The sequence below is a fragment of the Canis lupus genome, chromosome 17, assembly GCF_011100685.1.
Source record: "Canis lupus familiaris isolate Mischka breed German Shepherd chromosome 17, alternate assembly UU_Cfam_GSD_1.0, whole genome shotgun sequence".
Taxonomy (NCBI): domain Eukaryota; kingdom Metazoa; phylum Chordata; class Mammalia; order Carnivora; family Canidae; genus Canis; species Canis lupus.
In genome coordinates this window covers 59,093,408-59,109,894 of record NC_049238.1, presented here as the reverse complement: position 1 = coordinate 59,109,894, position 16,487 = coordinate 59,093,408, and the positions used below count along the sequence as shown (strand labels likewise).

Below are 16,487 nucleotides of genomic sequence, written 5' to 3'. Positions count from 1 at the left end.
ATGTAGAAGTGAATTAACATGGGAGTGTGGACAGCACTTGGGATCTGCGGCCACTGGAGCAGAGGTCCTCTATCTGATCCCTGATGTCACAGGTCCCCAGGGGCAGTGACAACTTCAGTGGGGTTTTTAACCAGTTGACTACTGTGGTATGATTGTATGTTACTCTTCACTATGCAGCATTTAAGTTTGATGTCCTGCTTTCCTAAAAATTCTATAAACTCCCTAATGCCTTGAAATAAATTTCTGATTTAAACTTGTTAGAGTAGATTCTGTTTTCTGCTATAAGAATCCTGATACAGCATGAGAGTAAAATGAATAGATGTATGTGTTTTTTTAAACCTCCAGGTGCCTGGGTGGCTCAGTCAGTTGAGCATCTGCCTTTGGCTTATGTCATGATCCCAGGTCCTGGGATTGAGCCTCATGTTGGGCTCCCTGCTCAGGAGGGAGCCTGCTTTTCCCTTTCTGCCCTGATCCTGCTCTCACTATCTCTGTCTCTCTCAAATAAGTAAAATCTTAAAAAAAAAAATCTCCAGTATCAAAGTACCAGTATATTCCTTACAGATGGCATATATATCTATATTCACATATATATTTCTGAAGTAGTTCTGGAAGGGCTTTTAGCTGACACTTTACTATTCATGGTTTTTAGCACAGAAATTAGGGCTCTATGATTTGCTCTTATATTTAAATATATTTTTTGAGTATTTATTTGTTTAAGTAATCTCTACCCCCAACGTGGGGCTCAAACTTATGACCCCAAGATCAAGAGTTGCACACATTACCAACTGAGCCAGCCAGGTGCCCCTGCTCTTGTATTTAAAATGAACTTTTTTGTGTAAGGAGACATACTGATTCCTAGAAAGCTTTTCTTTATCTACTATTTTTATGTTTTATGTCACTGCTTTCTCCCAAATTTTACATATACTCCCTAAAGACAACATATATCATCACTTGAGCAGTGGTCATTTACCTTTTGGGTCACTGACTGCTTTCAGAGTCTTATAAAAGCTTATGGATACTTTAATTCCAAATAAACATACAAATATTTCCCCATAATTCTGCATACAATATCAGAAGTTTTAAGTTAAAGACAACTTCCCCTACCTCTTGCTCTCCTGAAGTTCATTCACTAACCTAAGGTCAAAACTGCCTGCTCTAAAATCACAGAAGTAGTTTCCAAAGCCAGCATTTGGTATTTCCTAGAATGAAGGGAAATTCAATTTAAAACCAGACTGTTGGGCAGCCTGGATGGCTCAGCAGTTTAGCACCGCCTTCAGCCCAGGGCGTGATCCTGGAGACCCGGGATCGAGTGCCATGTCAGGCTCCCTGCATGGAGCCTGCTTCTCCCTCTGCCTGTGTCTCTGCCTCTCTCTCTCACGAATGAATAAATAAAAAATCTAAAAAAAACAAAAACAAAAACAACAAAAACCACAACCAGACTGTTTTTAGAGAAATAACTTGTTATATGTGCCATAATCAGAAGTTTATAAATAGTCATTATTTTTCAAAATTAGAAAATGATAAAAAAAATTATTTCCCCCTCCCCACCACATAAGACATTTACCGTGTTTTGGGCTGAGAATAGGAAATGGATCTCCTAGTTTCCAGAAGAAGTACATGAAGGTCAACCATAAGAGACAGGAGAAGAGTAATCGCTGTTTATGCACTAGGAAGGAAGAGAGAGACTGTGAGGTTAAATAGATATGTATTTCAGAGCTTGCTCTACTTACGTACATGGAATCATGCTAACTAATATTTGACTGGCTTGTTCACTTGGCAAATGAGTGATGGAGTAATACAGATTTTAGAGAAAGCATCCTAATCACTGTAAGAAGAATTTGGCTGAAATTAAGATGGGGGTTGAGTTAAGGGGGATATTCTAGTAGAGACAGAAGTATAGCTGTAGTAGCACCAATTACCTAACTATTCAACATTGATTTTATGCCAAACTTTTTAAGAGGCTGTGTGTGAGGCACCCCAAACAACAGTTGCTACTGAAAGTTACATAGAAATGGAGCTTTCCAAAGCCTCAATCCCCACAAATCCTCATTTCGATCTATGTGCTGACACGAGAGGGTAAAATACTCACGATTATAAATACTCACATAGTCGGATGTTGCTCACAATAAAATAGCCAATGTAAAAAGGCACCATGAAAACCAGGATCAGAAGGATTACACACAGGTTCATTTTCCAGTGAAAATAACGGGAACTGAAATAAATATCAAAGAATATCAATAGGAGGGGAAGAAGGCAGGAACTTTCCTTCTCTTCAGTTTTCTAAAAGATCTCTTGCTCTTTGAACTCAATACCGAATATATCCCATTCAATTAGGTAAGCAAGCTCCTGTCTGATTGTTTATAGAGGTTAAAGAATATATTTTAGAGTTCTGAAACGTATAGATGAACATCCTAACTTCCTAAGAATTTTACCTATCCAAATGAGAATGTTAATGCTCTAGTTATATTCATAGGCAGTGTATAAGAACATAACAACATATACTATCAGTAGTAGAATGACTATCGTTTCACTTACCACTGGGAGTCTCATAATTAAAAGAAAATAAGTGTTAATAGTAATATGTACTATAAAGACTTAAATATTTCTTTTACATCATTATTTTTATTACTGCTTATAAACTGTATTTTATGAATTGATTAAAAAAAATTTTAGGGCTTTTTTTTTAGTGCTATACCTTTTATTCCCTTGACTTAACACACTCTGTAACTAGAAGTCTGTATCTCCCACTCCCCTTCACCCATTTTGCCCAACGCCCATCTGTGGATTTTTTTAAACAATTTTATTGAGATATAATTCACCTATTTAAGGTATAAATAATTCAATGGTTTTAATATATTCACAAAGTTGTGCAACCATCACCAAAATACGTTTTAGAGTATTTCATCACTCCATAGTGTATCTGTTCCCATTAGCTCTCCTTTTCTCCCAACTTCCTACACTAATCTATTTTCTGTCACTATGGATTTGTCTATTCTGGACATTACACGTTGTCTTATGTCTGCTTTCTTTCACTTAGCATATTTCCAAGGTTCACCCATGCTATGGCATCTATTGATACTTCATTCCTATTTATGGCAAGATAATATTCATTCAATTGTATGGATATGCCACATCTTGTTTATCCATTCATTAGTTGCTGGACATTTGGATTGTTTCACTTTTAAGCTATTATAAACAGTGATGCTATGAATATTTGGGTACAAACTTTTGTGTGGACATGTTTCATTTCTGTCTAGGGATATACCCAGGAGTGGAACTGCTGGGTCATGTGATAACTACTTAATTTTTTGAGGCCTGCCACTATTTCCCAGAGTGGCTGCACCATTTGACATTCTCCCCCGCAGTATAGGAGGGTTCCAAATCTCCACAGCCTCGCCTACATTTGTGACTGTCTTTTTGATTATAGTCATCCTGGTGGGTATCAAGTGGTAGCTCATTGTGGTTTTGATTGCCACTTCCCTGCCAATGGCTAATGATGCTGAGCATCTTTCCATGTGTTTATTGGCCATCTGTTTTTTTTTTTTTTAAGATAGATTTATTTATTTATTTATTTATTTATTCATAAGAGAAAGAGAGAGAGAGAGGCAGAGACACAGGCAGAGGGAGAAGCAGGCTCCATGCAGGGAGCCCGATGTGGGACTCGATCCCGGAACTCCAGGATCACACCCTGGGCCAAAGGCAGGCGTGCTAAACCACTGAGCCACCCAGGGACCCGCTGGCCATCTGTATCTTGTTTGGAGGAATGCCAAGTCAGATCTTTTATCCATTTTTCAATGTGTTGTCTTTTTATTATTGAACTATTAAGAGTTCTTTATATATACTAGACAGACGTCTCTTATCAGATAAGTAATTTACAAAAATTTTTTCTCGTTCTTGGGGAATCTGTTCACTTTATTGATGCTGTCTTTTGTATTTGCAGATTTTAAACTTACACGTGGGTCTTCAAAGAGTTAGGTAGTTAAGTGGCTTATGAGGATATATAAAATACAGGGTGATGAAATTAACTGTAAGAAAGTGGGAAAAGATAGGTATAAAAGCAGGCCAGGCCTGATGACTATTATGAAAATGCACACCACAGAGTTCTAAAAACTTGATATGAGTGGATCATAAATTTAGCTTGAAGTTTCCCAATGGTTGATGTGAAACAGAAAATCTGATCAGTTAAATGTAAGTGACAGTGCTATAGGAAAACCAATTGCTTCAAGGAAACATAATTATTAGTGATTTATTATTACTGAATTATTACCAAGACCATAATGAAATTTCTCCAAAGATTTACTAAAGAGAATGTGAAGGCAATTAACAAGGTCTTTCTTCAACAACATTCTTTCAAGAGAAACATGAAAACGAGTTTCATTGTTTTCCCTCAAAATTGTTCCCCTCAAAATGGACGGGCAGGCATCATAAAACAAAGAGCTATTCATTAAAAGCTATGCTACGGAAAGCCAATACCATTTAGTCTAGATCTACTGACAACTTTTTACTCTGTTACACAGCAGGGCCAAATGTTAGTATGAAGGAAATAGGTGTAACTGAATATGTCTTAGTCTATACAAACAGAAGCCCCCCAAAAGCACCCAAATAACAACCAGATTTCACCAATGCAACTTCCTATATTCTTTAAGATAAATTATTTAAGAAATATATATCAAAGTAACTGAGTGATGTGTCTTACTATATGAATTAATTATAAATGAGTTAAAAGTTGGAGACATCTCCTACCAAACACAATTTTGGGTGTAGAATATTTGAGCCATAGTCTTTTCTTTGGACACTTAGATAAGTGGTCAGCAAACTATTACCTGCCAGACATCTGCTTTTATTTTACTTTTTTGACATCTGCCTTTTTTTAAAAAAAGATTTTATTTATTCATGAGAGAGAGAGAGAGAGAGAGAGAGGTAGATTTTATTTATTTATTCATGAGAGGCAGAGACACAGGCAGAGGGAGAAGCAGGCTCCATGCAGGGAGCCTGATGTGGGACTCAATTCCGGGACTCCAGGATCACACCCTGGGCCGTCGCTAAACCACTGAACCACCTAACATTTGCTTTTATAAGTGAGATTTTACTGGAACAGAGCCGCACCTATTTGTTTATACATCACCCATGGCTGCTTTCACTCTACAACAGCATAGCTGAGTAGCTGTTATGGAAACTGTATAACCCACAAAGCCTCAAATGTTTATTATCTAGCGCTTTACTGAACTACTTGATGACCTCTGGTTAGAGAGCAAAGTTCCCAACTGTGATTTATTATTTGTTTTTTTGTTTTTTAAATATTATTTATTTATTTATTCATGGGAGACAGAGAGAGAGAGAGAGAGAGAGAGAGAGAGGCAGAGAGAGAAGCAGGCTCCACACAGGGAGCCCGATGTGGGACTCAATCCTGGGATCCTGGGACTCGATCCCGGGACTCCAGGACTACGCCCTGGGCCAAAGGCAGGCACTAAACCGCTGAGCCATCCAGGGATCCCTGATTTATTATTTGTAATTAGCAAGTTAAAGAATGTTGGTCTATTCTCATTAGTCATATGACCTGTATCTTGCTTATCTAAAAAAGGTTTTGATTATTAAAGAACTAGTTTAATATAAGAGTCAGGACATACTTTGTTTTAACATGCTATGAATTCTTGATTTATCCATCAAGAGACATTAATTATCAACTCTGATTCTCAAATGAATCTGAGAATACAGTCTCTCCGTAAGTCTCAAGTCTGAAGTAAGTTATACAACTTAGCTCAGCACTGATTCCTGACTATAGAGTCAAATGCCACTTTATTAAAAGATTTTTCCATGCAGTGATAAAAACTACAAAGTCATCATAAAATAGCTGATATAATGCACACACAAACAATGGTCTTTAAGAACTCAAGTTTGGGGGGATCCCTGGGTGGCTCAGCGATTTAGCACCTGCCTTCAGCCCAGGGTGCGATCCTGGAGTCCCGGGATTGAGTCCCGTGTCAGGCTCCCTGCATGGAGCCTGCTTCTCCCTCTGCCTGTGTCTCTGCCTTTCTCTCTCTCTCTCTATGTCTATCATGAATAAATAAATAAAATCTTAAAAAAACCCAAAAAAACAAAAAAAATTCAAGTTTGTAGTTTAACAAGCAAGAAATATTTTGGACAGGTTGTCTAATAAACAATAGGTTTGTTATTTGGAGGGGAATAGGAGTTGCTTTTAAAATATGCTTTAAAGAAGACTAAGTTGGGCAGCCCAGGTGGCGCAGCGGTTTGGCGCCACCTGCAGCCCAGGGCGTGATCCTGGAGACCCTGGATTGAGTCCCACATCAGGCTCTCTACATGGAGCCTGCTTCCCCTCTGCCTGTGTCTCTGCCTCTCTCCCTCTCTCTGCATCTCTATGAATAAATAAATAAAATCTTTTAAAAGGAATAATAAATAAATAAAGAAGACTAAGTTCAGACAGACTTGACCATGCCCCTGAAATCAACAAAGGTAACTTCAGTTAGTGAAAGCTGGGTTCAGACTTCAGAGAAGCCCAGACATAACTAACTTGGAGGAAGGGCCATTAGCAGGATTCAAAGAATAGCCTGAGAAGAATAAAACTTCTAGGAATGAAGCCTGGAACCCAGGCTCTCACAGCCACAATCTCAACTCCTCAGAGCTATGGTTAGACCTTTTTTTTTGTCTACTTCACAATCTGTGTCAAACCAGTTATTTGGTGACTGGGATACATATTTGCTATGATTTTTAGTTACTGAGATTAAACTAAAACATGGATTTTTCAACAATGGAACTCAGGTTAAGGCTTCCACCTGATTGATCACACAGGTATCTTCACAAGAAGAGCTAATTAGTACTCACTCACCTGCTATTTAATACCTTTAAGATTTCAAAGATGATGAGCTCAAACATGGTGCAAGAGAATGCGAAAGTCACAGAGAAGATCACCTGTACCACATACTGACGTACCTATTAAAAGTCAAACAGAGAACACAAGTCATTTCCTTGCATGAAATATTTAATTGATAATCTGGTCACAAGTCAGAAAACTTAATGAAAAAATTCTCAAGTCACTGGAAATGAGGCCCTAATATAAACTTGCCTGGAGCTAAAAAGATAGATGGAAGTAGGTAGTATTTTTAAATTATGGGTCACTACTACCATCATCCTCTTGTGGATGAAACATTTAAAGCACAAGATGAAGTGACAGGGTCAGAAGCAGCACTCAGAATTCCTGATGCACACTGACATAAAAAGGACAGATTTATTACATATATATAGGTTTGTGCTAAAACAGTTTCTTCAATACTCTGCAGACCTCAAACCAGTTCTGGAACCTACCCCAGGGCGGGGGGGGGGGGGGGGGGGGGGGGGGCGGTGGTGGTGGTGAGAGCTTAAAGTATCCAGCAGAGCAGAATCTCTAGAATCCTGGACTCTTTCAGACAACAAACCAAACTCCCTAGAGAGGTTTAATGGTGAACATCTAGAATGATCTAAAAGTAGTCTACAACCATTGAGCTTATTATTACTAAGTGAGGATTAATTATGAAATGTCTAGTCTAGGTTGGTGTTTGTATGAACTCAAGGCTTTTTTAAAAAAGATATTTATTTATTTGAGAGCGAGAGAGAGTACCAGAGGGGGGAGAGAGAGAAGCAGATTCCCCGCTGAGCAGGGAGTCCAATGTGGTGCTTGATTCCAGGACCCTGGGATCATGACCTGAACTGAAGGCAGATGCTTAATGGACTGAGCTACCCAGGTACTCCTCTATGAACTCAAGGCTTAAGAACCAGGTTAGACTTAAGATTTTGGTATTAACTTAGGATGTAAGATTAGTCCTTAACATTGAAGGTCAGATACCTAAATAAATGAGAACATTTAGGAGACACTGTAAGTGAAATTCTCTTCCAAAAAATAACTGTCTACTATACTGATATTACTAAGGCATGTCAGTTTTGCTCCTGGGCTACATAGGATTTGCTTTTTTTTTTTTTTAACATCAACTAAGCCTAATCATATTCTCCAACTTAAGAATTATATAGTACTCATTTGGCTAAAACTTCCTATCTTGGAAGTGATCATGACTTTCCTTGAACAGAGGCATTTTTCTTGTCCATTTTATTTTATTTTTATGTTTAAAGATCTATTTATTTTAGAGAGAGAGAAAGTGCACACACAAGAAGGGAGAGGGGCAGAGGGAGAGGAAGAGAGAATCTCAAGCAGACTCCATGCTGAGTGCAGAGCCCAACAGGGGGCTTGATCTCTTGACCCTGAGATCATAACCTGAGCCGAAACCAAGAGTTGGACACTCAACTGACTGAGCCACCCAGGTACCCCATTCTTGCCCATTTTACAACAATCTAAATTCATTTGGTAGACTCATAATCAAAATGATCTCCTCTTACCTCATAGTCCTTAAATAGTTGGCGCATAAAGAAAAGCCACCCAAATCCAAAGAAAAGTATCTGGAGAGAAAGAAGATAGAATATTAATACATATTATCTTTTGAGAAGTGCCCAATACAGACTATTTTAAGATAAAAGGTCTGCTAACCAGTTAACTTATTTCAGAGATTAAAGACCAGATCCACTTATATAAGATCTACTTATTAAAGTCCATAACACTGGAAGAAGATGTTAAAATGCTCTTCAAGTTTTGAAATTATCCATGTTTAAGAACATTGTTTAAGTTAGGCAAAAATGAAAGTATATACTTTTTCCTGTAATCTTATGATTATCATTTTAGCTAGAGAAGCTAGTAAATCAAAAAATGAGCCAGTGAAACTTGCTCTTTACATTAGATGCCTATATATATATATATATATATATATATATATATATATATATATTTTTTTTTTATTGTGGGTATAAAAGACAGGTTTTATTATCCCTGGTCAGATATCACAACACACAGACACAAACTCAAAGCATGCATTTACACCTTCTTTTTTTTTTTTAATAATAAATTTATTTTTTATTGGTGTTCAATTTGCCAACATACAGAATAACACCCAGTGCTCATCCCATCAAGTGCCCCCCTCAGTGCCCGCCACCCAGTCACCCCCACCCCCCGCCCTCCTCCCCTTTCACCACCCCTAGTTCGTTTCCCAAAGTTAGGAGTCTTCCATGTGCTGTCTCCCTTTCTGATACTTCCTACCCATTTCTTCTCCCTTCCTCTCTATTCCCTTTCACTATTATTTATATTCCCTAAATGAATGAGACCATATAATGTTTGTCCTTCTCCAACTGACTTATTTCACTCAGCATAATACCCTCCAGTTCCATCCACGTGGAAGTAAATGGTGGGTATTTGTAATTTCTAATGGCTGAGTAATATTCCATTGTATACATAAACCACATCTTCTTTATCCATTCATCTTTCGATGGACACCGAGTAGATGCCTATTTATATTTAAAAAAATAAAACTTTATGGGAAAGGAGTTAAAATTAAAAAAAAAAGGAAAGTGATAGAAAAGCAGATTTTTTTTAAAAAAAGATTTTACTTATTCACTCAAGAGAGACACACAGAGAGAGGTACAGAAACACAGGCAGAGGGAGATGCAGGCTCCAATCCCAGGACCTTAGGATCACGACCTGAGCCGAAGGCAGATGCTCAATCATTGAGCCACCCAGGTGCCCCAAAACTGATTTTTTTAAATGTATTTTCTTTCACGGAACTTTCCTATCTTCTCCAAAATCCTGCCTGATCCATATAAAATGGTTTCCTTCTCAGTGTAAAACCAAGAGATTGCAGGATCCCACTTTGTCAGTTTTGATTCAAGCTGGCATCAGAGATAGTAGCCACATGATAGCACTGTTCAGTGTTCTTAAAAGCTGGTTTGTTTTTTACTGGTGAGCAGAATCCTCTGTACAGGCACACACACTCTGACACAGCTCTTCTTTTCTTCTTTTTTGTTTTATTTTTAAACAACTTTATTTTTTTAATTTTTATTTATTTATAATAGGCACACAGTGAGAGAGAGAGGCAGAGACATAGGCAGAGGGAGAAGCAGGCTCCATGCACTGGGAGCCCAACGTGGGATTCGATCCCAGGTCTCCAGGATCGCGCCCTGGGCCAAAGGCAGGCGCTAAACCACTGCGCCACCCAGGGTTTTAAACAGTTTTGTTTTGTTTTAAATATCTAAACCCTATGCAGGGCTCAAACTCACCAACTGGAGATCAAGAGTCAGATGCTCTACCAACTTAGCCAACCAGGTGCCCCAAAACTCCCCTTTTCTTATACTGGTTGGGAACTTTCAGAATAAAATTCTTTTATGCCTTCCCATGAACTTTAGGAGGAAGCACAAACTCTTGAGCATGGTTTAGAAGGCTCCTCTAGCCTCTTGCTGTGTCCCTCCTGTCCATCAAACTCATATTTTCAGCCACATGGAACTGCCTATGGGTCTTTAGACACAATACTCTTTCACATAAAGAACTTTATGGACATTGTCCTCTGACAGGAACTTCTCTCCATTCTCTATTGGTCTTAACTTAATTACTACCCCTGGAAGGCCTTCTCTGACCTCTCAAAGATATGTCGCTCTTTTTATATAATCCTGTTCTATCCTGTATTTCCAAAGCACCTGCCACACAGTTTTGCAAAGTACAATTTAAACACACTTTCTTAGACATTAGATTGTAAACTCTGTGAGGACAAGGATATTTGAATGCTAATCTGTATTCTTAGCTCCTGCACAATGCCTGGCACATGGCAGGCTCTCCGTTAACGTTTGCTAAATAGGTAAATGGTCCACAGTGAAAGACGGTTTGTTCTTAAAGAACACTCAACTTCAATTTTTTTAGTGATAACTTACATGTGCTGTACTAAATGCTGGGGATACAAAGATGAGAAAGATAGTCACCATCTTCAAGGGGCATGTGACAATGCACCAAGAACAGACAGTATTGTGGAAGGTTTTCACAGTGCATTGCAAAGATCAGTTACAAATGTACAAATCCCAGTATTTGGAAAATGATACTTTTCTTAATGAAGGAAAAAATTCTATGGAAAAAAGAAAAAGAAAATGTGATATCAAATGAGAAGACAACTCAACAAGCAAAAAAAAAAAAAAGTATACTGCTATGAATGAACGACTTAGGTACAATCCACAAATTAAATTCATTTATTGGTATAGCATCACCACGAACCTACACTACACATTTGGATGTATTCAAATACTTTGTATTTCACAAATAAACCTTTTTAATTTTGCTTTTCATTTTTCACATTTCATTATGTCCTTTTAAATGAATGTTCCATTTTATTTTTTGGGAGTTTATCTTTTACATAAAATTTCCTTATGGCCAATTAGTTGTGGTGAAAACTAACAGGGAAACTGAACTGATGATGTTAATAATTTACTCTGATTAGCAGCAACTATACTTTATTGACCATTTACTATATTCCAGGAACTCTAAATACTTAGCACTATAATCTCACTAAATCATAAAATCTAAAGTATGTGTGATTATCCTCATTTCAGAGAAAACTGAGGTTTAGAGAAGTGAATTCATTGATAATAATTGTCAAAATAGGATCAAATCTGAAGTCTGTATGGCTGATTCCAAAGCTTCTGCTTTTAAGCATTTTACATAAGTTATGCTAAAGATCAAAGGTACAGATAGAGAGGACAACCTTAAAGACTAAGGGGCACTTTATTTTCTGACAGGGGAGGAAGGCAGCTGGGAACGGTGGCAGACATATATAACTGCTTAGACTAAGACCTAGAACGTAGTGAGACCATCTTTTGTCCTCACTTTTACTGATATGGTAGGAGGCAAGGTCATCTGCTAAGAGTTCAAGAGATGAGGATGGAAAAGGGGCTTTGAGCACAGTGATAAAGATTCAGAGAAATTATGAGGGGAATGGAACAAACACCTGATTGTCTCAAGAAAAATAAATGAAGTCTGAAATAGTTATTTATTTAATTAATTTTATTTCTTTAAGTAGGCTCTATGTCTAGCATAGAGCTCAAACTCATGACCCTGAGATCAGCAGATGCATGCCCTACTGACTAAGTCAGCCAGGTGCCCCCAGTCTTATTTTATTTACTTATTTATTTTATTTTATTTTTTAAAGTTTTATTTAATGGGCGCCTGGGTGGCTCACTCAGTTAAGGAACTGCCTTAGGCTCAAGTCATGATCCTAGGGTCCTGGGATCAAACCCTGCATTGGGCTCCCTCTCCTGCTCTCCCTGCTTGTGCTCTCTTGCTCTGTCAAATCAACAAAATCTTTTTTTTTTTTTTTTAAATAAGGTTTTGGGCAGCCCCAGTGGTGCAGCGGTTTAGTGCCGCCTGCAGTCTAGGGCGTGATTCTGGAGATCCAGGATCAAGTCCCATGTCAGGCTTCCTGCATGGAGCCCACTTCTCTCTCTGCCTGTGTCTCTGCCTCTCTCTCTCTCTCTCTGTGTCTCTATGAATAAATAAACAAATCTTAAAAAAAAAAAATAAAACAAGGTTTTATTTAAGTAATCTCCACATGCAATGTGGGGCTCAAACTCACAACTCTGAGATCAAGAGTCACATGCTTTATGATGAAGCCAGGCAGGCGCCCCACAGACTTCATTTAAAATAAATCTTTGAGTTCACACAAAGTAGGAAAAATGAGGAAGAGGGGTTTCTAACGTAACTAACTATTTACCTAATATTTACTGGGCCTCTGCATATCAGCAGCTGATTTTTTTTTTTAAGATTTTATTTATTTATTCATGAGAGAGAGAGGCAGAGACACAGGCAGAGGGAGAAGCAGGTTCCATGCAGGGAGCCTGATGTGGCCCTCGATTCCGGGACTCCTGGATCATGCCCGGGGCCGAAGGCAGGCGCTAAACCACTGAGCCACCCAAAGATCCCCTCAGCAGCTGATTTAGATGCTGGGGAATACAGCAGAGAACAAGAAAGAGAATAATCTGGACCGCATGCAGTTTACATCAAACAGACATAAATAATAGTGATAGAGGCTAAAAAAATAAAACAAGAAAATGAGATTGAAGGTGGCTGGAATGGGTGCTACTGTGTTGGGCGTAGGAGGTCAGGACAAACCTCTCTAAACTGACATTTTTACTGATACCAAAATAATGATGAAGTAGCTACACAAATATATGGGCAGAGAATAGTCAACACAAACGATTCTTTGGGTCTTAATTCCTCATTTGTAAAGAGTATTAAAATTTTGGGAAATCCCTGGTTGGTTCAGTGCTTTAGCACCTGTCTTTGGCCCAGGGTATGATCCTGAGTCCCGGGACCAAGTCCCACATCAGGCTCCCTGCATGGAGCCTGCTTCTCCCTTGCCTGTCTTTGCCTCTCTCTCTGTGTGTCTTTCATGAATAAATAAATAAAATTAAAAAAATTAATATTGTGTGTGAAAGCACATATGAAAGTTAAAGTAATGTAAAAAAAATCAGGAAGCTACTTGTTTTTTTGCATCAACTTATCAATTATATCCATGTTAAAAAATCTTAGAGGCTATAATGCAATGCCAATCTCCTCATTCACATTCCCGTTAAAAATTGAGTGTAGGGGATCCCTGGGTGGCTCAGCGGTTTAGCACCTGCCTTCAGCCCAGGGCGTGATCCTGGAGTCCCAGGATCGAGTCCCACATCAGGCTTCCTGCATGGAGCCTGCTTCTCCCTCTGCCTGTGTCTCTGCCTCTCTCTCTCATGAATAAATAAATAAAATCTTTAAAAAAAAATTGAGTGAAAAAATAAAATTACTGAAATATTGTCATTTTTCTTGAGGTGGTAGTTGGGCTAAAAACAAACCTGAATTGTCAGAAAGGGCAATTAGCCTTGAAAAAATTAGAAAAGACTAAGAAAAGTTAGAAAAGCAAGAGAATTATGAGTCCAGATTTTTGTGTGTTAATACATTTGAATATTATGAGCCAATAAAAACAATTCTGAAAACTATATTAAGGGTAAAATTTAAAAGTTATCTTATTAGAGTGTTCCTTGTTTCATACTTTCTAAAAATGCCATAATTAAAGTTTTTCAAGAGACACGGACAGTGCTTTGTTCCAAAGACAGAAGCATTTGGATGAAGGAATATGAAAACTGGGTCAAAGATTTAGTTTCATTTGAACAGTTCAAGATGAACTGTTTCTGTCATTTGCCGCTTGAAAAAAAAGAGCAAGAAAATATACTCAACTACTGGGAGAGTGGGGAAAAAAATCAATGATTAGATAATCTGAGCTTCTACAAATATTAACAGTTGGCCAGCAAATAATTGTGTTTAGTACTTGTACTTAAGGGGGGGGGGCAGAATTAAGGCTTGGATAAAACAGGACATCAAAAAATAAATTCATAATTACATAAGTATTAGTGCTACAGTAAAAGCTGTGAAGAAAAACAAACAAACAAAACAAAAAACCAGAGTAGCTCAACAATGAAAACCAGTAAAAGCAAGAGACTTCTACCCTATGACCCAGCAATGGCACTACTAGGGATTTATCCACAGGATACAAATATAGTGATTCGAAGGGGCACCTGTACTCCAATGTTTATAGCAGCAATGTTCACAATACCCAAACTATGGAAAGAGCCCAGATGTCCACCAACAGATGAATGGATAAAGATGTGATACACACACACACACACACACACACACACACACTGGAATACTACTCAGCCATAAAAAACGAATACTTACTATTTGCAATGACATGGATGGAACTAGAGGGTATAATGTTAAGCAAAATAAGTCAAACAGAGAAAGACACTTATATGATTTCACGCATATGTGGAATTTAAGAAAACAGAGGATCATAGGGAAAGGAAGGGAAGAATAAGAGGAAATCAGAGATGGAGACAAACCATAAGTGACTATTAACCATAGGCAACAAACTGAGGGTTACTGGAGGGGAGATGGGAGGGATGGGGTACTGGGTGACGGGCACTAAGGAGGGCACGTGATATAATGAGCACTGGCTGTTATACGCAACTGATAAAACACTTAATTCTACCTCTGAAACTAGTAATACACTGTACGTAAATTCATTGAACTTAAATTTTTAAAAAAGCAAGAGGCTTCCTGAACAAAGCTTCTATGGAACAAGCAGTTAGTGTTTATTTGCGTTTGTACCCACAAGAGTTTTTATACGATGGTGGATAAAAGTCGGCTGACTGCAGGAATGAATGAAGGTGCCCACTGGGTCAGAAAGGAGGGTCAAGAAAAAGATCCGAGGAGCATGGGCAGCAGAAAAAGGACGAAAGGATGCGGTGTTGGTGCACAAACCAAACCTTACAGTACTTTGAAGATCTCTGAGCTGACCACAGCAAAGTGCTGCCAATCTGGACTGAGAATCTGCCAAGTATCCAGTAAGGTGCCCACGTGTCCCCGGGAGCCAGCTGCGATTGGCGTGCTGCGTACTCCGCGCCCGGAACCACTCTTCCCGGGTCAGCGGCGCGGTCCACAAGCTCGGGGGCGCTTCGGGGACCGCGCTCTTTTCGAGGCAGCGGCTCTGAGCACCGAGGCGCCGTGACTGTCCCCAAAGTGGACGAGACAGCGGGGAGCTAGAGGCGGGGTGAGGGCGCGGCCGGCCGCTATGAGGGCAGGTCCCACACTCTCCCCGCGCTCCGGAAACCGATGAGGCAGAGGCAGGCCTAGGCGGCGGACGAGAAGGGCGAGACAGACCCTGGGTCAGCCGGCATCTCCGAAACCCCGAGAAGACAATTCACGGAAGAGGGGCTGAGGGGTTCTGGGGAGGGAGGCAGTAGCTCACCTGAGAGGTGATCATGATGCTGGAGTCGATCAGGAAACTCATGGCGAAGTGTAGGGAAGGCCTGTGCCTCCAGTTTCCGCCCCCCGTAGCCGCAGCAAGCTGGGGTCGCAGGCCCTCTCAGAGGGGAGGCCTTCGCCCCCGGGCCACCGCCGGGACTGCGGCGGGCCAGCCTGACGCCATCAAGCGGCGCCCCAGCCCGACGCCATCAAGCGGCGCCCCAGCTAGCCAATCGGCGGCTCTATCCGGCACTGCCCGCCCCGGAGCTAGGATTGGCGCCCCAGCTAGCCAATCGGCGGCCCCGCCGGGCTTCGGGGCGGGGCCAAGGAAGGTCGTCCTGGAGGCGGGGCTTAACAAAGGGCGGCCTGGCTAAAACGCGCGGGCCGGAATTCGCTGGTCCGAAAATCCCCGAGCTGACGTAATGCCCGGTAGCTTTTCATTTCTGGGGCCGAAGGTGGTGGAGCCTGAGCTAACATCTAAAGTGGTAATTCCATTGGGTAGTGATCATGCCTAGTAGGATGAAGTCGATGATTATTATAGTGAGCTAAATCGTAATTAAGGCATTGTGCTTTGAATGGTACGACTTCTACCTGGCGATGCACAAACAACTGCTTAATTACAGGTGAGGAAGAGTGGAAAGGCAGATGATATTTTTTAGCAAATTTAGCTAACCAAGTGAAATTCTGATATGATAACCAAAAAAAGCACACCGTCTATAACAAGAGAGTGATAAATCTCATTGTAGTTGGTACCCACCAGCCCACACTCGGACTACTGCACTCTTCGTACTACACTTAAGAG

At 39.9% G+C, this 16,487-nt stretch overlaps 1 protein-coding gene across 3 annotated transcripts in view; it reads right to left on the bottom strand.

Moving 5' to 3' along the window:
• GPR89A (G protein-coupled receptor 89A) overlaps positions 1–15,909 on the bottom strand; it is a 61,151-nt gene extending 45,242 nt beyond the window's left edge. For 2 of the 3 annotated variants that reach the window (XM_038561995.1, XM_038561996.1), the window contains exons 1-5: positions 15,690–15,908; positions 8,383–8,442; positions 6,845–6,948; positions 2,106–2,212; positions 1,565–1,666 (exon numbers count right to left, since the gene is read on the bottom strand). In XM_038561995.1, coding sequence (XP_038417923.1) covers positions 1,565–1,666; positions 2,106–2,212; positions 6,845–6,948; positions 8,383–8,442; positions 15,690–15,731 — 415 coding nt within the window. In that variant the 5' untranslated portion in view covers positions 15,732–15,908. Of the gene's footprint in view, positions 1–1,564; positions 1,667–2,105; positions 2,213–6,844; positions 6,949–8,382; positions 8,443–15,689 lie in introns of all 3 variants that reach the window. The other variant, XM_038561997.1, reaches the window with a different exon arrangement.
• Positions 15,910–16,487: the final 578 nt, after the last annotated feature.